The 25,909-nt window shown below is 42.6% G+C and overlaps 1 protein-coding gene across 1 annotated transcript; it reads left to right on the top strand.

Annotated features, from left to right (window-relative positions):
• Positions 1–5,919: 5,919 nt before the first annotated feature.
• Positions 5,920–23,497, top strand: LOC115153892 (carbonic anhydrase 4). The gene is made up of 8 exons (XM_029699549.1): positions 5,920–6,063; positions 13,073–13,117; positions 13,504–13,668; positions 14,098–14,243; positions 14,789–14,881; positions 16,469–16,535; positions 17,086–17,249; positions 21,188–23,497. Exons 1-8 carry the CDS (start codon positions 6,003–6,005, stop codon positions 21,365–21,367), a joined length of 921 nt encoding a protein of 306 aa, XP_029555409.1. The 5' UTR covers positions 5,920–6,002; the 3' UTR covers positions 21,368–23,497.
• The last annotated feature ends 2,412 nt before the right edge of the window (positions 23,498–25,909 follow it).

Genomic DNA, 25,909 nt, shown 5'->3' with positions numbered 1-25,909 from the left:
CTCAAACTTCCTCTTCTAATCAACCATTCTTGTCAGGTTCCTGTCCAATAATGTCAATACCTGGCACTTAAAACGACTCCGGAAAACGTACTAAAGTGCTATGAATTTCCTTTTTTTTTAAATGTTATTTTTCCCTGTACCGTAGGGGGAGTTTGGCCTTGTATCTTAACTGAGTTGACCATGTTACCAAACGGAAGTGAAACTTGTGGAACGTAGGGAAATCAGTTAAGATACCGTGCTAAAGTTTGGCTGTGGATCCTAGAAATTGTCCCATGGCAACAACAACAAAAAAGGTCTGGTTTTTTTGTTCCTTAAGACAGAAGTGCCATATTGTCTTTTTTTAAATTTTTTAAACCTTTTTCTCATAGAGACGACAGCAGGTCACTAACTGGCCAGCACTTGGTTTGTTTTAATGGTAGCTGCTTAACAACATGGAAATGATTTAAAGATCCGAACAGAGAAATGTCCGTTAGATGAAGAGGTAATGAGAATGATTTGTTAATAAATGTATGAACTGAAGATTTAAATGAGATGGTGAGCCTGTGCGGTTGTCACGGTTACCCATTGCCCAATAACATTTTTTTTGGGGGGGGGGGGCTTTCACGCAGGGTGTTGATGGCAAAATCTGAACGAGGAAGTGGTGGAACCCAGATATGTAATATAATATATAATTATCTGATTCAGTACTAGTGGCTAAAACCTGTCACTTAGCGAATAATTGTGTAAAGAAAACAAATGCACTGTAAAAGAGATCCTATTGGTTAAAATAAACAAATATTATCTATATCGTGGATGCGTTTCATCTTCATTCTGTTTTTTATGTTATTATGTAATGTTGTGCGACCATGGACTGTTTTCTTCAAAGCTTTTCAGTGCACTTTTGGGACTTTTTGAGGGTTTTCAACAAAGACAAATCAATCATGCACATAACAGGCTTTTGAGTTCACACCTGTCCCTCTACCTATCCAGGACAGGAAGCTTGGCTGTACACCAATCACAGGACAGGAAGCTTGGCTGTACACCAATCACACTGAGCCCCCCCCCACACTCTTCCCTCTACATGCCAACCCAGGAAGTAGAGCAGGTGGATTGGAGCTCTCCTGCAATGCCATCCCTCAAAAGCAGGCTCAATTTCAACTTGTTAGGTAGAATAGTAGACCGGGGGGCCCTCATTGATTTTGTTAGTCAATCAGATATATTATCTGTAAACATTTCACTACACCCTATGGCAAAATGTGTACATGTGGGTATGCAGACCTGCGAACAACTGCGGACCCTAAAATTCAGATTTTGTGGGCCCCTCCCCTATCGAAGTTACCCGTCCCTGCTCTAAAGGTCACGATATGAAGGACATGATCATTCATCGCCATCATTAACTGTTTATTAAAGGTTTCTTCCAGACAGTTAACCTCGTGTTGTAATGGCTTTAGCCTCAGACGTTGGTAAGATGTCCTGACGGAGCGAATCCAATGGGATTCTGGGGAAGCAGGTAGCCTAGTGGTTAGAGCGTTGGACTAGTAACCGAAAGGTTGCTGGATCGAATCCCAGAGCTGACAAGGTAAAAATCTGTCGTTCTGCCCCCTGAACAAGGCAGTTAACCCACTGTTCCCCGGTAGGCTGTCATTGTAAATAAGAATTTGTTCTTAACTGACTTGCCTAGTTAAATTAAAGTTAAATAAATGTCAGTTGCAGTAATATGCCATTAATAACAGAACAACAGATCATAGAGGTATTGGCAGTGTAAAGTTGATGAATATTGTTATTGATGAATATTGTTATTGGTTCTTCATTTCACATGGATGCTACGGCCTGATGAAGGTCCCCTGGCGATACTCCCTAAAAACACGCCACTTCCATACAGCTACAACCGGAAGTGACTTCGTAGCAGGTTAGGAGAGCAATTTTTGCTAACCCTTTTCCTAACCTTAACCTAATTCACCTAACCTGTTAAGTTAATTCTCCTAACCTCTTGCATAAATTCTCCTAACCAGCAACGTTAGTTCTCCTAACCTGCTACGAAAAAGGCACTTATGATTGTAGCTGTATCGAGCTGGTGTGTTTTTAGGGAATCTCGTCCCACCGGCAAAATGGCACATCCTAGTGAGAAATAACCTCCTGTATTTTCCAATTTGACCACAAGGTGGTAGTGTTTCGAAGTGAATACAGTTGATTTTATTCTATATGCCACAGTATAATATTGACACAGTACAGCAGTAAAGCACCCCTACACAGACAGGCTCTGCTTCATCAGAACGCTTTCTCAGAAATTACTTAAGAAATGACTTGATGCCATGACAGTGTGTTGGAGGTAGGGGTCATTCATACGTTAGATACATTGTCTGTCTGTCTGTCTGTCTGTCTGTCTGTCTGTCTGTACGTACAGACATGTAGGATGACCTCAGTTTCACCCTGACAGAAATAAACAAAGATGCTTCCCCTCTATGACCAGGAGGAGGTGAGGCTTCCCCTCTCTGACCAGGAGGAGGTGAGGCTTCCCCTCTATGACCAGAAGGAGGTGAGAGGCTTCCCCTCTATGACCAGGAGGAGGTGAGGCTTCCCCTCTATGACCAGAAGGAGGTGAGAGGCTTCCCCTCTATGACCAGGAGGAGGTGAGGCTTCCCCTCTATGACCAGGAGGAGGTGAGAGGCTTCCCCTCTCTGACCAGGAGGAGGTGAGAGGCTTCCCCTCTATGACCAGATGAGAGGCTCCCCTCTATGACCAGGAGGAGGTGAGAGGCTTCCCCTCTATGACCAGGAGGAGGTGAGAGGCTTCCCCTCTATAACCAGATGAGAGGCTCCCCTCTATGACCAGATGAGAGGCTCCCCTCTATGACCAGGTGATAGGCTTCCCCTCTATAACCAGGTGAGAGGCCAAGGTGGACAGACAGGTCAGGAGGGGCAACATACTACAGAGATGGTGAGAACAGGAGAAAGTGTAAACCTTTTGTAATGTTCTGGTTGTTCCATGTTGTTGCTGTGTGAAACCCTAGTGGTACAGAGAGGGGACAGTAGAATGGAAACCCTAGTGGGACAGAGAGGGACAGTAGAATGGAAACCCTAGTGGTACAGAGAGGGACAGTAGAATGGAAACCCTAGTGGTACAGAGGGGACAGTAGAATGGAAACCCTAGTGGGACAGAGAGGGGACAGTAGAATGGAAACCCTAGTGGTACAGAGAGGGACAGTAGAATGGAAACCCTAGTGGTACAGAGAGGGACAGTAGAATGGAAACCCTAGTGGTACATAGGACAGTAGAATGGAAACCCTAGTGGGACAGAGGGGGACAGCAGAATGGAAACCCTAGTGGGACAGAGAGGGGACAGTAGAATGGAAACCCTAGTGGTACATAGGACAGTAGAATGGAAACCCTAGTGGTACAGAGGACAATAGAATGGAAACCCTAGTGGTATAGAGGGGGACAGTAGAATGGAAACACTAGTGGTACAGAGAGGGGACAGTAGAATGGAAACCCTAGTGGGACAGAGAGGGACAGTAGAATGGAAACCCTAGTGGTACAGAGAGGGACAGTAGAATGGAAACCCTAGTGGGACAGAGAGGGGGACAGTAGAATGGAAACCCTAGTGGGACAGAGAGGGACAGTAGAATGGAAACCCTAGTGGTACAGAGAGGGACAGTAGAATGGAAACCCTAGTGGTACAGAGAGGGACAGTAGAATGGAAACCCTAGTGGTACATAGGACAGTAGAATGGAAACCCTAGTGGGACAGAGGACAGTAGAATGGAAACCCTAGTGGTACAGAGAGGGACAGTAGAATGGAAACCCTAGTGGGACAGAGGGACAGTAGAATGGAAACCCTAGTGGGACAGAGGGACAGTAGAATGGAAACCCTAGTGGTACAGAGAGGGACAGTAGAATGGAAACCCTAGTGGGACAGAGGACAGTAGAATGGAAACCCTAGTGGTACAGAGAGGGACAGTAGAATGGAAACCCTAGTGGGACAGAGGCACAGTAGAATGGAAACCCTAGTGGGACAGTAGAATGGAAACCCTAGTGGTACAGAGAGGGACAGTAGAATGGAAACCCTAGTGTTACAGAGGACAGTAGTATGGAAACCCTAGTGGTACAGAGAGGGGGACAGTAGAATGGAAACCCTAGTGGTATAGAGGGGACAGTAGAATGGAAACACTAGTGGTACAGAGAGGGACAGTAGAATGGAAACCCTAGTGGGACAGAGAGGGACAGTAGAATGGAAACCCTAGTGGTACAGAGAGGGACAGTAGAATGGAAACCCTAGTGGTACAGAGGAGGACAGCATAATGGAAACCCTAGTGGGACAGAGGACAGTAGAATGGAAACCCTAGTGGTACAGAGAGGGACAGTAGAATGGAAACCCTAGTGGGACAGAGAGGGACAGTAGAATGGAAACCCTAGTGGGACAGAGGGACAGTAGAATGGAAACCCTAGTGGGACAGAGAGGGACAGTAGAATGGAAATCCTAGTGGTACAGAGGACAGTAGAATGGAAACCCTAGTGGGACAGAGAGGGACAGTAGAATGGAAACCCTAGTGGGACAGAGAGGGACAGTAGAATGGAAACCCTAGTGGTACAGAGGGGGACAGTAGAATGGAAACCCTAGTGGGACAGAGAGGGACAGTAGAATGGAAACCCTAGTGGGACAGAGGACAATAGAATGGAAACCCTAGTGGGACAGAGGACAATAGAATGGAAACCCTAGTGGGACAGAGAGGGACAGTAGAATGGAAACCCTAGTGGGACAGAGGGGGACAGTAGAATGGAAACCCTAGTGGGACAGAGAGGGACAGTAGAATGGAAACCCTAGTGGTATAGAGAGGGGGACAGTAGAATGGAAACAGATTCATGTGCAGGTCAATAATATTAGTTGTTATTGTTCATTTGAATCAATTTGATGTTATTTTATGATTATTGCTATAAAATTATAATAACTGTTGTAATGGTGATATAAAAACTTTTCCAGTACTATTAAGCATATTTGAAGAGGGGTTGAAAATGAAAACGATAAACAGAAGGAACCCTATTAAGTGCTTCAAATGTTTCAATAATGTCACAGTACTGAGCCCAACCTAACCGAGCTGTACTGGGCTGACCTGCTTACCAATCCACCATAGTTGCTACTGTGCTGAAAAGGACCTATCGGAGCAGCACAGCTTGGGTCGGGCATATTGTGCTTGTGTGTGTCCATGGTGGAGAGGTATTACACCTCTGGAAAGAGCATGTTACTGGGTTACAGGCAGGTTAAAGCAACCTGTAACCCAGTACCATGCTCATTTCAGAGGGGGAATACCTCTCAACCATGGACACACACACAAACCCTGGTCTGCCTGATGTTTATCAACTCTCTGTCATCTTTCTGAGGAATCCACCGTATCCACTAGGACAGTGATATTTAAAGTCGGGGTCGGAACAAATATACAGGATATATATTTGGGGTGGTAGGTAGCCCAGCGGTTAAAGAGTTGGATCTGTAGCTGAAAGGTGTCCGGTTCGATACCTGGGGCCGGACGCTGGAAAAGGTGCTGATAACTGGATTGCTGCTGGGTTCACATCCTCAAGACATTCCCCTACCATTGGCCCTTGACCCCACAGCGTGCTCTCCATTCAAGAGAGGTGTACTGCAGCTAGAACCTGTGCTTGACTCAACTGTTATGTGTGCTGGGGGGGGGGGGGGGGGGACAATAAAGTTGTATTGTTTGTGATATGCTGCTTAAGTAAATCAGAGGTAGTCTCTCAGAGGTAATCTCTACCTGCATGGTGTTCGTTTAGTGGCAGACGTTTAACACGCCCTCTCGTGTACAGTTGTTCGATTAGAGAAGATATCGGTTGAGGATGTTCAATAGAAGTAATATCCGAGGGGGAGGGGCCAGGGGTGGGCTGTTTCCTGTTGAGTAGGATGATAGATAAGTATAAGACCCTCTTGGAAGAAGAATGCGATCACATTGGGAAAAAAAATACTCATTGTGTTGTTGCCCTGCGCCGCTCGAACCTGGCAGAGACGCTCTCCAAAATGCAGCATCCTATCCTGGCCGTTTTTCTGGCATCCTTTTTAAAAATCTGCACCGGTGCAGGTGAGTCGATTTTAAATTAATTGTATTCTGAACTTGGAAGGAAAGCTGTAATATCTGTATAAGCTATACATTCGTTCAATAAATCAGATTTGTGAATCTAATTTTCATAAATAAACGGGAAACTAAAAATATATTGATAAGTAGGAATTTACTTATTGTATAGTAAAAAAATATATATATACTAGGTCTATAAATATATATGTAAAAATTATTTTGTAGTCAAACTTATCCAATGTAAGTAAACAGGCGACAACGTACTAATTTCCTACCATTCAAAGCTTTGAGGTAAAATAGTGAGGTCACATTACATCCTCTGAGTAGCCTATTTATTCATGATGTACCGGATCATTGTTCCGTTTTGAAAGACAGACTACTGTTTGCCATTTACATTGTTGATGTTGTAACTGAGGGTTTACATTATTTTTATTAAACGGCAACAAATATATTTATTTCATATTTGATAAGCTTTCAAGCATAGGTTTATTAAAATATTACAAGTAGACCAATAACACGTTAAAAACAACTGGTTGAAGTCAGTTTTAGCTGTTATATTTTTGGTATAAATTCTTTGAAGTTGAAATTACCTTTCATTTGGAAAGGTCCTGTTTGGCTTTAAAAAAAATCCAATGTCGGCGAGCCGCCTCTCAGATATCATCCAATGTTATATTTCAGCATCTATGAAATTGAAAACACTTCTCAGGCTAACTTGATATATATATATAAAAACAACGTATGTAGGATACGACCTTATGATCACAACTAGCCTGAAACATGAAAGAGATGCTTCCGTCCCGCGCACCGCATATCATCGCCGCCAAACGCGCGCGTAAATGCGATTCAACACCTGCCATCATGTCCATCATCGAGATTTCACACGCATTGTTGGCAGGCAGATCCACCGTTCTCCATCCCCTCACCAGGAAAGCACTGTGGCACAGTAAAGTTCAAAGACATACAGTGAAACTAAAGTGTCTCTGTCTGTCAACAAATCAATATGCCAACGGTGTCAGCTTTTAGGTGTTAATATGATGACCGGTGGATTATGCTGGTCAACTATTAAAAGAAAACGAACAGAGAAGCAGCATCGGATTTTGAAAACAGCTCCGTTATATCAAGCGATCCCCATTCATTCTTCCACGTGCACCTGCACCCTGTACGGAATTCAGCACGAGCCAATGAGAGAGACGTGCGTGCTTGCCGCAACGAGACGCAGCATGAGCTCCAAAAAACAAGCTGCGGATAAACGGTAAATCTCTACAGACGTTTTCATGGGGAAAAAAACACACGAGAACTCACATCTTATACAGGTAGGTCTAACGGTTTCATTAACAAAAAAGACATGATCTGTTGTCTTTCCCCGGTCGTGAAATGGGTAACGCGCTCAGGAACTATAGGCTGCATGGGGCTGCATGAGGCTGCGTGCTCTGCGGATGTCGAGTACATCGTGCTGTCCCCACTGAGAACGAAATTCGATACCATACTATTTGGATGAAGATAGCAGCCACAAAAGTAAATATCATGCTACGTTGCTTTTGCATCTGATAAGAAGATGCCTTTGACCTTGAGCGTTCACTATTTGAATCCACACAACAACAAAAAATCCCCGTATGCCAATTCACCAATTGCTCCCCAAGTAATAGCCTATCAAATAGCTACATCACATTATATTAAAAAAAAATTCTCAAGTGGGCAAATGCAGATGGTTGAACTGCTTGCACCGTCTGATGTCACATCTGCCCTTTGGGGCTCACGAGCGGCGCAGCTGCTAAGGCACTGCATCTCAGTGCTAGAGGCGTCATTACAGACACCCTGGTTCGAATCCAGGCTGTATCACAACCGACCGTGATTGGGAGTCCCATAGGGCGGCGCACAATTGGCCCAGCGTCGTCCGGGTGTGACCGCTGTAGGCCGTCATTATTAATAAGAATTTGTTCTTAACTGACCAATAAAAATTATAGGGGAATTGTTCCCTTTGCATCCCAAAAGACACACTGACCTCATGCCAACCACTTGAATATCACCAAAGCCCCATTTGCTATATCATCTGTAAACCTTTGATTATTATGGTTCTTTCATATCCCCTTGTAATTCAGCCTGGTCTCATAGACTAGACGTAACATAGTAAATGTAAAACAGAGATGTTCAAATTAGTATAATATGTAGGGTGGTTGGTTCGGGGTGGGTGTATAACGCAAACATCTAGCAACCCAAAGGTTGCGAGTTCGAATCTCATCACAAACAACATCAGTTTAGATAGTTAGCAACTTTTCAACTACTTACTACCTTTTAGCTACTTTGCCACTACTTAGCATGTTAGCTAACCCTTCCCCTAACCTTAACCCTTACCCTTTAACCTAACACATACTGTAAACTTAATCCTAACATTAACCCCTAACCCTAACCCCTAGCCTAGCTAATATTAGCCTTCTAGTTAATGTTAGCTAACCTACCCCACCTAGCTAGAATTCATAACATATCATACGTTTTGTAAATTTGTAACATATTGTACGTTTGCAAATTCGTAACATATTGTACGTTTTACAAATTCGTAATATATAATACGGATTGTAATTTGTAACATATAATACGGATTGTAATTTGTAACATACCGTATGAAATGGGTGATGAACATCCACAAATGAATACATACCATACAAAACATAACATATCATACAAAATGGAGTGTTAGCAAATTTACGTACAGAATAATACGAAATGCTCTGAGACCAGGTTGTGTAATTGTCTATATCTAGTGGAGGGTAAATTCCCTATACAACCTATAGGCCTACAGACTGTGATACGTGTGGAGAGCGGTTGTGTACGGCATAGAGATCACCATGACACATCTCAGATCTCTCTCTCGCTGTCTTTGTTTAACACGTCCTAATATCCTAATGAAGTCTGCAAATGTGCAGACGGACTTATTTATTTTTCTTTCGTTGCCTTTTGTTTCTCTTTGACAGTTTCCTATTTCTCGGCTGCTCAAAACCTCGCCCCCCTGGGAGTGCGCACTCAGCTCGACACCATTTGAGAACCTATTGTTCAATGTTACTTTGCCCTGCATTGGTATAAAGATCAAAGCAGCGTCGAGGTCTGAACTATCAGCAGATCAGCTATTGGTCACACAGGAATTGTGAGCACGGAAATCTGATTAGATGCCAATTAACAGAAGCAGGCTTTGTTTATAGGATACTGGATTGACATTAAGGACTGTGTTAAGGACTGTGTAAGTTTATAAAATGCGTTAATACACACCATACCTATTCCTCTGAGAAAAGCAGTATTCAAATACACTATTCCACTCATGCATGGTTTACAAATGCCATTTAAAATACACTATTCAAAATACACTATTCCAAATGTTTACAAATGCCTTTAGAGCATATTCATCTTCTTTTGTTGGACAATAGTGAAAAGATAACGGTTGTGAGGGTGCTGCTAGTGCGTTTGGTAACGGACATGAAGTCATCTAGGAAGTTGAACTCTTAGAAGTAAATCTACAGGTGGAAGCTGGGGTAGGGATTATGTAGGCCAGGGTAGAAGGGGGAGGCTACTTGGCAAATGAAGGCATTAGCCGATAGGCGTTGGTAAATTTTAATTATGACTTAGCCCACACGTTTAAAGGCTTTTCAACTTGCAAACCCTGGTTCGACTCCAGGTATACGTGACATAAGCGGTTGCTTAGGGCCCCCGGCAACTATTTTAGGAACTGTGTCGGGGTCTGAACTTACTATTGAGAGTAAGAATAATACAATACACCAGGTGCAATTTAGAAGTTTATCTATTGTTACGTCAGTCACTAAAAGTCAATCAATTAGCCATGTCAGCTAACAATGTTTAGATTGGTAGTTAGCCTAGCAGCTAACAATGTTTAGATTGGTAGTTAGCCTAGTCAGCTAACAATGTTTAGATTGGTAGTTAGCCTAGTCAGCTAACAATGTTTAGATTGGTAGTTAGCCTAGTCAGCTAACAATGTTTAGATTGGTAGTTAGCCTAGTCAGCTAACAATGTTTAGATTGGTAGTTAGCCTAGTCAGCTAACAATGTTTAGATTGGTAGTTAGCCTAGCAGCTAACAATGTTTAGATTGGTAGTTAGCCTAGTCAGCTAACAATGTTTAGATTGGTAGTTAGCCTAGTCAGCTAACAATGTTTAGATTGGTAGTTAGCCTAGTCAGCTAACAATGTTTAGATTGGTAGTTAGCCTAGTCAGCTAACAATGTTTAGATTGGTAGTTAGCTATCTGGACTTGTAGTAATCATGGCCGAACACTGACCGGGCTCCCAGGATAAGTGCCCAGGGCCCTGACCTCCATGGGGCCTCTATTGATTGTGTCAGTCACTCTCACTCAGATATCATATTAACATGCCATAAGTCATGGCAAAATGTGTAGAATTGCAACAAATTAGCTTTAAAACGGCAAAAATATATCTCCACCCCATGGCAAAATGGATAGAATTGCAGGAAATTAGCTGTAAAACTGAAAAAATATAAATTTCTGTGCCTCATGGCAAAATGAGTAGAATTGTCTGAAATGTGTTATAAAATTACAGCATTTTATTTGCACGCAATTGCAAAATGTGTAGAATTGCAGGAAAATAACCTTAAAATACAAATTTGATTTGCAATTCTACACGTTTTGCCATGGTGTTGTAAAGAAAATGTTAGTTTTAAAGCAAGTTTTCTGCAATTGTAGACATTTTGCAATTGCGTGCAAACAAAATGCTGCAATTTTATAACACATTTCAGACAATTCTACCACTGAAATGTTCTACTGCAAAGGGAGTGGGGGGGGGGGGGGGCAAACCAAATTTAGTTTAGGGACCCCAAAAGGTGCAAACCCACAACAGTGCCAGGACTTGGATTTTTTTTATGCTACTTAGCACCTATTTGTGGTTATAATTTTTTAGTTCTATTTTCATACCAGAGCACCTGTGGTTGTTTTGGAGTACCCAAAGTGCTTCTGCTACTTATTTATCTTCCTCCCTGTATGGTGCTGGCTCTTTTCTTTGATCAGCTTGAAGGTTATTTATTTATTGAAAACATTATATTAATAATGGCACCATATGGGTACACTCTGTGACCTTCCAAGTCTAGACCCCCTGCAGAGTTTATTTGTGCTTATTTTTTTTTATAGCCATGATCACACCAGTACAGAAGGAAATGGCCTTACCAACCAACGGTGGCAAAAAAAGAAACCAGGAATTTGTACCCAATTCACAGCACTTCCTTCAGCTCCGGGAGGAGAAACTCTTCCAGTCCAGCACTAATAACACTGTATATTCAGCTTTTGTATTTCCATAAATATTCGATCTGCGAGACAGCAGTAGATATTTGTCTCAGAGCAAGAGCTAGATGGAAACATGTAAGTCCATTGTGAAATATTAATAAACTTTCAAAACAAGCGTAAGAAGTTGTCCTTTGATGTTAAATATTTTGTATTTTTTTGTATTTATTCTGATAGCACATAAACTTGTTAGTGTGCCTTTGTGTACTTGAACAATAGAAAACACAATTCCTGTGTATTAGGGGCATTTGTATGACCGGCAATAACAGTTGACTTTAAGCAAAACTTGAACAATTCATTGTTTGCGGAAAAGCGAAAATAAACGAACTATTGATAATAGTCAGATTTGATAAATATCTTTGAAATCTTGCGGATGCGGTTTCTGGTCATTCTCCAGAATAACTGCTGTTCGTAACGTTCATCCTCCTCCCTCCCCTTAGTTCTCAAAATAGACTGCAGTGCAGAATGTTGTTAACTGTGAGGGTTAACAACATGATGAGTGTATAAACATTGTTTACTCGGGTGATAACTGCCTCCATCCAGAAAGAGATATATAAATGGAGTGTGTGGGGCCATAGAATTAGAATATATTGGGCCATAGAATTAGAATGTATGGGGCCATAGCATTAGAATGTATGGGGCCATAGAATTAGAATATATTAGGCCATAGAATTAGAATATATTAGACCATAGAATTAGAATGTATGGGGCCATAGAATTAGAATATATTGGGCCATAGCATTAGAATATATTAGACCATAGAATTAGAATGTATGGGGCCATAGAATTAGAATATATTGGGCCATAGCATTAGAATGTATGGGGCCATAGAATTAGAATATATTGGGCCATAGCATTAGAATATATTGGACCATAGAATTAGAATGTATGGGGCCATAGAATTAGAATATATTGGGCCATAGAATTAGAATGTATGGGGCCATAGCATTAGAATGTATGGGGCCATAGAATTAGAATATATTGGGCCATAGCATTAGAATATATTAGACCATAGAATTAGAATGTATGGGGCCATAGAATTAGAATATATTGGGCCATAGCATTAGAATGTATGGGGCCATAGCATTAGAATGTATGGGGCCATAGAATTAGAATATATTGGGCCATAGCATTAGAATATATTGGACCATAGAATTAGAATGTATGGGGCCATAGAATTAGAATATATTGGGCCGTAGAATTAGAATGTATTGGGCCGTAGAATTAGAATATATTGGACCATAGCATTAGAATGTATTGGGCCATAGAATTAGAATATATTGGGCCATAGCATTAGAATGTATGGGGCCATAGAATTGGAATATATTGGGCCATAGAATTAGAATATATTGGGCCATAGCATTAGAATGTATGGGGCTGCCGTAGGATTAGAATGTATGGGGCCATAGAATTAGAATGTATGGGGCCGCCATAGGATTAGAATGTATGGGGCCGCCATAGGATTAGAATGTATGGGGCCGCCATAGGATTAGAATGTATGGGGCCGCCATAGGATTAGAATGTATGGGGCCGCCATAGGATTAGAATGTATGGGGCCGCCATAGGATTAGAATGTATGGGGCCGCCATAGGATTAGAATGTATGGGGCCGCCATAGGATTAGAATGTATGGGGCCGCCATAGGATTAGAATGTATGGGGCTGTCATAGGATTAGAATGTATTCTGATCATGTATGACTTACTGATATTTGTCATGTTGTTTCAGATTGGTGCTACCAGTCCCAACATACCTGTGACACCCCTTGTAATGGTGAGTTTGAAACACAGTGATGAATAAGAAATGTCATGTTAAATCTGTCCACACAACACAGTGAAGACTCTGCTCTGACTGTGTCCTTTAGTTCATCTTTGTCATGTCAAGTTATTTAAGCAGGGACTTGACAGTTACAGCAATAAATCCACTTCCTTTCCACCTGTCCATCCGTCCAAACCTGTCCATCAGTCCAAACCCCTCACTCACTCACTCACTCACTCACTCACTCACTCACTCACTCACTCACTCCCTCCCCCCAAATGAAACACTTACCCACTCCTCAAAACAGTTTAACTCAGACAGATATAATAAACTAGAACATTCCTTGTGTGTGTCTTGCTGTCACCCGAATGATGTGTCTTTTTATCCTCACTGTTCTACAGGACCAGAGAAGTGGGACCATGTCAACAGAGTCTGTGCTGGCGAGAACCAATCCCCTATCAACATCGTCCACAGGAAGACCGTACCAGACCAGCGCCTCACATCCTTCCAGTTCAAACAGTACCAGGATTCCTTCCAAGGCCTGATCAAAAACAATGGACACTCAGGTATGTTTCATTAAGGCCCCTGAACAGTCTTTCAATGGACACTCTGGTATGTTTCATTAAGGCCCCTGAACAGTCTTTCAATGGACACTCAGGTATGTTTCATTAAGGCCCCTGAACAGTCTTTCAATGTACACTCAGGTATGTTTCATTAAGGCCCCTGAACAGTCTTTCAATGGACACTCAGGTATGTTTCATTAAGGCCCCTGAACAGTCTTTCCTCATGCCTACCTGAACTTTATCTAAATTATGTGAAGATGCTTTTATTTATTGAAATTGTTTACATTCAAAGACAAAACATGTTGTTGTTGATCCCAATAACCCACCACTTCCCTCCAGAAGCATGTCGTTTCCTAGCAACAAACATCTAGAAAGATCTATATAACATCTATATTTTTGTTAATCTAATTTCCACTGTGTTATCCCCTCCAGTTCAGGTGAGCGTGCCTCACGATGCCTATGTGATTGGTGGAGACCTGGAGACGCCTTATAAGGCGGTGCAGTTCCACCTGCACTGGGGCAAGAACGGAGGACCAGGATCAGAACACACCATCGACGGAGAGCAGTACCCCATGGAGGTAATGTTATGTAGGACAGCCACTGTCTGACACACACACACACACACACACACACACACACACACACACACACACACACACACACACACACACACACTGAGCGGCGTAGGTAAGATGCAATATACTGTGTTTTATACCATCTATTGCATCTTAGCCTATGTCGCTCTGTCATTGCTCATCCATATATTTATATATTCTTATTCCATTCCTTTACTTAGATTTGTGTGTATTAGGAAGTTGTTGTGGAATTGTTAGATTACTTGTTAGATATTACTGCTCTGTCGGAACCAGAAGCACAAGCATTTCGCTACACTCTCAATAACATCTGCTAACCGTGTGTGTGTGTGACCAATAAAGTTTGATTTTGATGCACACGAACACACTTTTTATATTTTTGTTTCTTTAAATGTTCTTATCAGTGTCAATCCATAACAGAGGATCACAGTCCAATTGAAAATGAGCTGAAACGGAGTCCAGATTAAGGTTTTAAAATGCTACAAAGTCTCAGAGTGATGATAAGGACTTTTCTATTTACTTTTCTACAGCTGCATATTGTTCACATGAAACAGCAGCACTCAAACTTGGGAGATGCCTTGAAAGATCCATCTGGAGTTGCAGTCCTGGGATTTTTCTACGAGGTTAACATTTCAATATGTTTCAATGGTCTTTGCCATAGCCAGTCAGTCTTTGACTTTTGAATACACATATCCGTGGCAAGACTTGTAAATGAAATAACATCATAGCACCCAGCATTTGTCTTGTATGTGATATACTGTGTGTTTTATATATTGACGTGTATTTAGTGCATTCTTCGGAAAGTATTCACACCCCTTGACGTATTCTACGTTTTGTTGTGTTACAGCCTGAATTCAAAATGGATTACATTGTTGTTGTTTTTCTCACCCATCTACACACTATACCCCATAATGACAAAGTGAAATCATATTTTGTAGAAAAGTTAGCAAATTTATTGAAAATTAAATACATAAATATCTAATTTACATAAGTATTCACCCCTGAGTCAATACTTTGTAGAAGCACCTTTGGCAGCGATTACAGCGGAGTCTTTCTGGTTAAATATCTAAGAGCTTTCTACACCTGGATTGTGCAACATTTGCCCATTATTCTTTTCAAAATTCTTCAAGCTCTGTCAAGTTGGTTCTTGATCATTGCTAGACAACCATTTTCAGGTCTTGCCATAGTTTATGGATAGGGTTTTGCCTGTGCTTAACTTCATTCCATTTCTTTTTTATCCTGCAAAACTCCCCAGTTCTTAATGATTACAAGCATACCCATAACATGATGCAGCCACCATTATGCTTGAAAACATGGAGAGTGGTACTCAGTAATGTATTGGATTTGACACAAACAAAACACTTTGTATTCAGGACAAAAAGTGAATTGCTTTGACACATTTTTTACAGTATTACTTTAGTACCTTGTTCCAAACAGGAGGCATGTTTTGTAGTATTTGTATTCTGTACAGGCTTCCTTATTTTCACTCTGTCATTTAGGTTAGTATTGAGAAGTAACTACAATGTTGTTGATCCGTCTTCTGTTTTCTCCTATCACAGCCATTAAACTCTAGAATAGTTACAAAGTCACCATTGGCCTCATGGTGAAATCCCTGAGCGGTTTCCTTCCTCCCTGGCAACTGAGTTAGGAAGTTAGGAAGGATACCGGTTTCTTCTCGGTACTGGGTGTATTGATACACCATCCTAAATGTAATTAATAACTTCACCATGCTCAAAGGGATATTCAATGTCTGCTTTTTTAAATATATTTTTTTATTTTTTACCAATTGGTGCCCTTCTTTGCAAGGTATTGGAAACCTCTCTGGTCTTTGTGGTTGAATCTGTGTTTGAAATTCACTGCCTGACTGAGGAACCTTACAATTATTATCTGTATAGTCACTTATGTGACTTGTTAAGCAAATGTTTACTCCTGCACTTATTTAGGCTTGTCATAACAAAGGGGTTGAATACTTATTCACTCAAGACCTTCCAGCTTGTCGTTTGTTTTATTAATTAAAAGAAATAGAAAAACTTAATTCCACTTGGACATTATGGGGTATTATGCATAGGCCATTGACACAAAATCTAAATGTAAATCCATTTGAAATGCAGGCTGTAACTCAACAAAGTGTGGAAAAGGTCAAGGGGTGTGAATACTCTCTGAAGGCACTGTATACTCGAGTCATGATTCTTATTTTGTACCATTGTCAGGAATCTCTCAGTGAAAACCGAAAATATGACCCCATTGTAAAAGCTCTCCAGAGCATCAGGACGACTCGTGAGTATATTTTATCGCTAATGTTAGATCTCTCCAGAGCATCAGTACGACTGGTGAGTATATTTCATAACTAATGTATGGGTTATTCAGATCCATCTTGCTAAAGATATGGCATGTATCATAAATTTGATTTACGAAGCTGGAAACATCTTTGTACATGTAATAATGTACATGATACATTCTGCTCCTGTATAGCAGATACTGTTCATCCTTACAGTTTCATTTAATTGACATGCAACGAGAGAGACTGAGGAGATTTGATGTCTTCACTAATGTCTTCAATGCTTTCCTCTGTGTCTTGTCCTATCTGCCTCCAGATGCCAAATATTTTCATGAATTCATGCTAAGATTAATGTACCCTTTTGTATGTAACTTGTGCATCGCAGATACAATTTGTTTCAATGCTCTATGTTTCTCCCATGTCTTGTCTGTTGGCATGTACCAACACCAATCTTTTGCTAAGATTAATATAAGTTCTGTGTAGCAGATACAATTTGTCTCCATTTGTTTCAGGGCTCAATGTTTCTGATTGTACGCTGTGCTGTTGCAGATGCTCAAGCCACTCTGAGTGCTGTGTCTCTGGAGCAGCTGATTCCTCCCCAGCAGAACCTGACCAACTACTACCGTTACAAAGGCTCCCTCACCACCCCCAACTGCACTGAGTCTGTGGTCTGGACCGTGTTTGAGAAGCCCATTCCTCTCAGCAAAAACCAGGTACAGCAGCCGTTTAACCCAACGTCTTGTTGGTACATTAGGAAACACTCTGAAAGCAGAACAGTTGTGTGGTGGAGAGCCGTAGCATTCAGAACAGTTATGTGGTGGAGAACCGTAGCATTCAGAACAGTTATACGGTGGAGAACCGTAGCATTCAGAACAGTTATGCGGTGGAGAGCCGTAGCATTCAGAACAGTTATGTGGTGGAGAACCGTAGCATTCAGAACAGTTATGTGGTGGAGGACCATAGCATTAACGACAGTTATACGGTGGAGAACCTTAGCATTCAGAACAGTTATGCGGTGGAGAACTGTAGCATTCAGAACAGTTATGTGGTGGAGAACTGTAGCATTCAGAACAGTTATGCGGTGGAGAACTGTAGCATTCAGAACAGTTATGTGGTGGAGAACTGTAGCATTCAGAACAGTTATGCGGTGGAGAACCGTAGCATTCAGAACAGTTATACGGTGGAGAACCGTAGCATTCAGAACGGTTATGTGGTGGAGAACCGTAGCATTCAGAACAGTTATACGCTGGAAAACCGTAGCATTCAGAACAGTTATGTGGTGGAGAACCGTAGCATTCAGAACAGTTATGTGGTGGAGAACCGTAGCATTCAGAACAGTTATGTGGTGGAGAACCGTAGCATTCAGAACAGTTATGCGGTGGAGAGCCGTAGCATTCAGAACAGTTATGTGGTGGAGAGCCGTAGCATTCAGAACAGTTATGCGGTGGAGAACCGTAGCATTCAGAACAGTTATGTGGTGGAGAACCGTGGCATTCAGAACAGTTATGTTGTGGAGAACCGTAGCATTCACGACAGTTATGCGGTGGAGAACCGTAACATTCAGAACAGTTATGCGGTGGAGAACCGTAGCATTCAGAACAGTTATGTGGTGGAGAGCCGTAGCATTCAGAACAGTTATGTGGTGGAGAACCGTAGCATTCAGAACAGTTATACGCTGGAGAACCGTAGCATTCAGAACAGTTATGTGGTGGAGAGCCGTAGCATTCAGAACAGTTATGTGGTGGAGAACCGTAGCATTCAGAACAGTTATACGCTGGAGAACCGTAGCATTCAGAACAGTTATACGGTGGAGAGCCGTAGCATTCAGAACAATTATGTGGTGGAGAACCATAGCATTCACGACAGTTATACGGTGGAGAACCGTAGCATTCAGAACAGTTATGCGGTGGAGAACTGTAGCATTCAGAACAGTTATGTGGTGGAGAACTGTAGCATTCAGAACAGTTATGCGGTGGAGAACTGTAGCATTCAGAACAGTTGTGTGGTGGAGAACTGTAGCAATCAGAACAGTTATGTGGGGGAGAACCGTAGCATTCAGAACAGTTATGCGGTGGAGAGCGTAACATTCAGAACAGTTATGCGGTGGAGAGCCGTAGCATTCAGAACAGTTATGTGGTGGAGAACCGTAGCATTCAGAACAGTTATACGGTGGAGAACCGTAGCATTCAGAACAGTTATACGGTGGAGAACCGTAGCATTCAGAACAGTTATACGGTGGAGAACCGTAGCATTCAGAACAGTTATACGGTGGAGAACCGTAGCATTCAGAACAGTTATACGCTGGAAAACCGTAGCATTCAGAACAGTTATGTGGTGGAGAACCGTAGCATTCAGAACAGTTATGTGGTGGAGAACCGTAGCATTCAGAACAGTTATGCGGTGGAGAGCCGTAGCATTCAGAACAGTTATGCGGTGGAGAGCCGTGGCATTCAGAACAGTTATGTGGTGGAGAACCGTAGCATTCAGAACAGTTATGCGGTGGAGAACCGTAGCATTCAGAACAGTTATGTGGTGGAGAACCGTAGCATTCTGAACAGTTATACGGTGGAGAACCGTAGCATTCAGAACAGTTATACGGTGGAGAACCGTAGCATTCAGAACAGTTATGTGGTGGAGAACCGTAGCATTCAGAACAGTTATACGCTGGAGAACCGTAGCATTCAGAACAGTTATACGCTGGAGAACCGTAGCATTCAGAACAGTTATACGCTGGAGAACCGTAGCATTCAGAACAGTTATACGCTGGAGAACCGTAGCATTCAGAACAGTTATGTGGTGGAGAGCCGTAGCATTCAGAACAGTTATGCGGTGGAGAACCGTAGCATTCAGAACAGTTATGTGGTGGAGAACCGTAGCATTCAGAACAGTTATACGGTGGAGAACCGTAGCATTCAGAACAGTTATGCGGTGGAGAACCGTAACATTCAGAACAGTTATGTGGTGGAGAACCGTAGCATTCAGAACAGTTATGTTGTGGAGAACCGTAGCATTCACGACAGTTATGCGGTGGAGAACCGTAACATTCAGAACAGTTATGCGGTGGAGAACCGTAGCATTCAGAACAGTTATGTGGTGGAGAGCCGTAGCATTCAGAACAGTTATGTGGTGGAGAACCGTAGCATTCAGAACAGTTATACGCTGGAGAACCGTAGCATTCAGAACAGTTATGTGGTGGAGAGCCGTAGCATTCAGAACAGTTATGTGGTGGAGAACCGTAGCATTCAGAACAGTTATATGGTGGAGCGCCGTAGCATTCAGAACAGTTATACGGTGGAGAACCGTAGCATTCAGAACAGTTATACGGTGGAGAACCGTAGCATTCAGAACAGTTATGTGGTGGAGAGCCGTAGCATTCAGAACAGTTATGTGGTGGAGAACCGTATCATTCATAACAGTTATGTGGTGGAGAACTGTAGCATTCAGAACAGTTATGTGGTGGAGAGCCGTAGCATTCAGAACAGTTATGCGGTGGAGAACTGTAGCATTCAGAACAGTTATGTGGTGGAGAACTGTAGCATTCAGAACAGTTATGCGGTGGAGAACGGTAGCATTCAGAACAGTTATGTGGTGGAGAACTGTAGCATTCAGAACAGTTATGTGGTGGAGAACTGTAGCATTCAGAACAGTTATGTGGTGGAGAGCCGTAGCATTCAGAACAGTTATGTGGTGGAGAGCCGTAGCATTCAGAACAGTTATGTGGTGGAGAACTGTAGCATTCAGAACAGTTATGCGGTGGAGAACGGTAGCATTCAGAACAGTTATGCGGTGGAGAACTGTAGCATTCAGAACAGTTATGTGGTGGAGAACTGTAGCATTCAGAACAGTTATGCGGTGGAGAACGGTAGCATTCAGAACAGTTATGTGGTGGAGAACTGTAGCATTCAGAACAGTTATGTGGTGGAGAACTGTAGCATTCAGAACAGTTATGTGGTGGAGAGCCGTAGCATTCAGAACAGTTATGCGGTGGAGAACGGTAGCATTCAGAACAGTTATGTGGTGGAGAACTGTAGCATTCAGAACAGTTATGTGGTGGAGAACTGTAGCATTCAGAACAGTTATGTGGTGGAGAGCCGTAGCATTCAGAACAGTTATGTGGTGGAGAGCCGTAGCATTCAGAACAGTTATGTGGTGGAGAACTGTAGCATTCAGAACAGTTATGCGGTGGAGAACGGTAGCATTCAGAACAGTTATGCGGTGGAGAACTGTAGCATTCAGAACAGTTATGTGGTGGAGAACTGTAGCATTCAGAACAGTTATGCGGTGGAGAACGGTAGCATTCAGAACAGTTATGTGGTGGAGAACTGTAGCATTCAGAACAGTTATGTGGTGGAGAACTGTAGCATTTAGAACAGTTATGCGGTGGAGAACGGTAGCATTCAGAACAGTTATGTGGTGGAGAACTGTAGCATTCAGAACAGTTATGTGGTGGAGAACTGTAGCATTCAGAACAGTTATGTGGTGGAGAACCGTAGCATTCAGAACAGTTATAGAGTAGTTATTCGAGTAGTTGAACAAACCCTACCAGTAGATACGCTGTTCGTTTGATATGATACTACTTATTGTTACTATTATTAGTATCAGCTGCGTCTCTGTGACCTTTGAATGTTTGCCTGTTGGTTCTGTCTTCCAGCTGCTTAAGTTTTCAGAACTCCAGTTTAAGGATGGCAAGGACATGGTGGATACCTTCCGGCCGGTGCAGCGCCTGAACCGCCGCGTAGTGTACCGGTCTGGAGGCGCAGTGGTACTGGCCAGCGTCGTGCTCCTCGTGGCTTCTGTCGCTATGGCGATGGGCCTGTCACAGCTCAACTAGAGGAAGGCATTCCGATGCGAGCGAGCCGCACCACCACCACCACCAGCATGAACACCATGAGTTCTCAGAACTAACCACCAAATCAACAAACTAAACTAAACTACAGCACCAATTAACCAACATCCATGCCCTAAACTTTGACAACTCTCAGCCTGATAACCAACATGCCCCAGGCACCTTTACAATGACCTATAGGGATTCATTTGTTCTCAAACTCTAGTATTAAAGTTCACGAGTTCTACAGTTCATAAGTTCAACATCCCTCCCTGTTCAATGTCGGGTCAATTTAGAGTCCTCAGTCTAAAGTTACAATACAAAATGTGAGGACCTTTTGCTCTGTGTTCAGGTGGTCGGGCTGCTGCTCTAGGCTAAACATAGAGGTTTATACATCCATGACCTGGTTGGCACTGGACTGGCAAGTGATCATGTTCTTGAATGGAACGTGTGGATGGTGGCTAGTCGCTATTAATAGCTAGCAGTCATAAATACTTTCCAGTCTCCAGATTAAAAGTGAGGAGAGAGATGCCGTGGCCTGATCTTTCCCTCCGCATTGCCAAGTCCATGAACTCCCATTATCGCAACCACCGTCACCGGTCAGGTGGGCATTCTATTGCCACCCACCACGGGCCCCGGGGCAACATTATCTAAGGGGTAAGGAGGACGGCGGTCCCCATAGCAACACGTGAATCAGTCACCCAGGTCCCAGGGGTAACTAAAGGACACAGGCTGACCCATGAGCAACACAACACACCATAGGGAGTGTTAAAGTGTTTAGAGGCTGGACTGTCCCTGTCCCTGTCCCGACTCCCAACCCCCCCCCCCCCCCCCCCCAGTCACACATGAGCTCCACCAGGAGGAAGAGGAGGTGGAGGAAGATGATGATGATGCAGTGCTGGAGTGATGAGCTTTCCGGCTCCCTCCAAAACTGCTCTGACAGTAGGTCATGAGGCGATTGACAGGGGCGATTCTGAACACACAGAAGAAGACTAGAAGCTGAAATAGGGAGTGGACACAACAATATTTAAAATAACCAACTAATTGATTGATTGATTGATAGATAGATAGATAGATTGATTGATTGATTCTTATTTGACCAATTTGACCAATGTCATTATAGTCACCTTGTCATTCTATCAATCAATCAAATGTATTTATAAAGCCCTTTTTACATCAGCCGATGTCCATATGAAATGTTTAGCATGGATCTGCATGTTGTCTCTCTCTCATGCTGTAACATGAGCACGAGAACCATAGAGACTGTACACACTTTCTACCTAGCCACCCTAGGCACTTCAGAAACTGTATACTTTCTCCACCAGCTCGGCCAATTAAACTGTCCCTTTTGAGAACACGTGACTTGTGTTCACGGCTTATATTACAGGGTCTTGAATGCACTGAATGTTACCTACTGTGAATTATTAATCCAATGTGATCAAGACTGATGTACAGATTGAACTAGGAATATTCATTATACACATGTTCCATTGTTTCATAACGCACCAATGTTGTATTACATTTCTATACTGTGTAATTTGTACACGTATTTGTGTACTGTCTGTGTATTGATATATATATATATATATATATAAGGACACACTGTTAATGTTATTTATATACAGCTTGGTGTTTAAAAGTTTATATATAATGATTGTTTCTGCTTTGGCCAAGTCTCCCTTGAAAAAAAGAGACTGTCTCAATGGGCTTTTCCTGGTTAAATAAATAAACAAATATATATATATATATATATTGACATCTATCAGAAAGAAAACCAATCCCCCCCCAAAAGGGGAAATATTATTATAATTTTTTTTTTTTTTTTGTCATTTTAGTCATTTTAGTCATTTCAGTCATTTTAGCAGACGCTCTTATCCAGAGCGACTTACAGTAGTATCCAGAGCGACTTACAGTAGTATCCAGAGCGACTTACAGTGGTGAATGCATACATTTCATACAATGGATTACATTAGCAAGTTGTTTCTGACCAATTCAAAATATGTTTACTCTTGAAATGAGGTATGTTCAAAAGTATTGAACGGTTTAGTTTGTTTGGTTGTAATGCTTGAAAATATTCTAAGTGATATGGAGAATGTGTTCCGACTGAATAAACTACTGACATGCCTTTTTTAATGAGTTGGTCTATCTGGTCTATCAATGACGCTACGGTATGTCATTGATTGGCATGAGCAATAAGTATATGTGCTCTTAGAATTCAATTACAAACACAGGTTTCTCCCTCTGCTACTGACTTACTGTACTGCTCCGTAACCCCCTCCTCCGGTGTACCCTGAAGGTGCTAATCTAAGATCAAGTGTTCTGTCTCTCCCTGGCTCTCTTTATCTTGCGGTTTCAAACCTCTGTGGATTGGACAGACTTCTCAGTTTCCTGTTTGCCTCCTGGTCTAGTTGGTCGGTCAGACGGATCTCTAATCCTTTTCTAATTGACTTGTTCTGGATATTTTGGGGAGGGGGGGCTATCCTTGGCCTGAGTAATCTCACACACACACACCACAAAGGACAACGCTCGGAGACAGGGCAAGCTTACGCCACTCTAGACAGTAGACACCCTAATCTACAAGGCCTGGAACAGCCTCCTGTGCTGTGGGGTTTCCCCAACAGACAGATATGCAGGTGTCCGGTAAACTCATTCCCCTGTAGAGATCTCCATCTCTACATTCACCCCCCCCCCCCCCCCCCCCCCTGCTGCTCTCCCTTCCTCTCCGCCTTTCTCGTTGTTTAGGAATTAAAAGCCTCATCGTGACAGAAAGCGACCATACAGAATACACATGCTCTAATGCTAGACATCTTGTTTTGATCCCTCCTAGACACAGACTATTTTATTGCTTGTTAGTCCTCACTACTTTCTCTTCACTTAAAGAGGTAGATGAGGGATTGGGAGGTGGAAGGATGCTGAATGTCACAGAGGGCTATTAAGGCACTATTAAACTTCCATCCCGTCATCCTTCCCTTCCTGTCACCTTGTCATTCTATCAATCAATCATAATGTGTTTATAAAGCCCTTTTTACATCAGCCGATGTCACAAAGTACTGTTACAGAATCCCATCCTGAAACCTCTAAACAGCAAGCGATGCAGATGTAGAAGCACGAATGTTCTAGTCCAAACCCTGTCGACAGATCACAAAAATCCCCATGTATATTATCTTCACTAACCCCAAATAGAGCTGTCGCCGTGGTCCAGAGGACAAAGAGTTCCATTCTTCCAGGGCAGAGAGAAACCAGAGGCATCCTCAATCTGAATGAGACCCCTCTCACATGTGCCCATCAGATACAGGTCTTGTTTGTGTGATTGGCCATGTTGTGCAAATGGGGGTTGGAAAAAAACTCTCTGTAAATGTTGTCAGTCACTGAGGTGGGCTTAGTCCAAAGAACTGTGTTTAAAATAAACTCCTTGACACACATTTACACACATCTTGTTTGGACTCAGTTGAGAATAACTGTGGCTTGGTATTGTCCGGTGCCTCGTCTCTGGCACTGAGACCAGTTATTTTCTTTGTATGTAGCCTACCCAAAAGTCCAGTAATTTTTGAAAATGAAATACAGAAATATCTAATTTACTACACTCTAACCACTAGGCTACCTGCTCTAACCACTAGGCTACCTACCTCTAACTACTAGGCTACCTGCTCTAACCACTAGGCTACCTGCTCTAACCACTAGGCTACCTGCTCTAACCACTAGGCTACCTGCCTCTAACCGCTAGGCTACCTGCCTCTAACCGCTAGGCTACCTGCTCTAACCGCTAGGCTACCTGCCTCTATCCGCTAGGCTACCTGCCTCTAACCGCTAGGCTACCTGCTCTAACCGCTAGGCTACCTGCTCTAACCGCTAGGCTACCTGCTCTAACCGCTAGGCTACCTGCTCTAACCACTAGGCTACCTGCCTCTAACCGCTAGGCTACCTGCCTCTAACCACTAGGCTACCTGCTCTAACCACTAGGCTACCTGCTTTAACCACTAGGCTACCTGCCCCTGTGTCAATACTTTGTAGAAGCACCTTTGCTAGCGATTACAGCTGTGTCTTTCTGGGTAAGTCACTAAGAGCTTTCCACACCTGGATTGTACAATATTTGCCCGTTCTTCTTTTCAAAATTATTCAAGCTCTGTAAAATTAGTTGTTGATCATTGCTAAACAACCATTTTCAGGTCTTGCCATAGATTTCCAAGTAGATTTAAGACAAAACTGTTACTCGGCCACTCAGGAACATTCACTGTCTTCTTGGTAAGCAACTCCGGTGTAGAGTTGTCCTTGTGTTTTAAGTTATTGTCCTGCTGAAAGGTGAACTCATCTTCCAGTGTCTGGTGGAAAGCGGATTGAACCAGGTTTTCCTCTAGGATTTTGCCTGTGCTCAGCTCCATGTATCCTTGAAGATTACAAGCATACCCATAACATGATGCAGCCACCACTATGCACACTACAAACAGATCACCGACCATTTCGAATCCCACCGTACCTTCTCCGCCATGCAATCTGGTTTCCGAGATGGTCATGGGTGCACTTCAGCCACGCTCAAGGTCCTAAACGATA

This window comes from Salmo trutta, chromosome 19, assembly GCF_901001165.1.
Source record: "Salmo trutta chromosome 19, fSalTru1.1, whole genome shotgun sequence".
NCBI lineage: Eukaryota > Metazoa > Chordata > Actinopteri > Salmoniformes > Salmonidae > Salmo > Salmo trutta.
This window is presented reverse-complemented; position numbering and strand designations above follow the sequence as displayed.

Coding starts and splice junctions, on each gene's coding strand:
- LOC115153892 (XM_029699549.1), top strand. CDS start 6,003: ATGCAGCATCCTATCCTGGCCGTTTTTCTGGCATCCTTTTTAAAAATC. Junction 6,064..13,072: donor AAAAATCTGCACCGGTGCAG/GTGAGTCGATTT, acceptor ATGTTGTTTCAG/ATTGGTGCTACCAGTCCCAA. Junction 17,250..21,187: donor TTCCTCTCAGCAAAAACCAG/GTACAGCAGCCG, acceptor TCTGTCTTCCAG/CTGCTTAAGTTTTCAGAACT.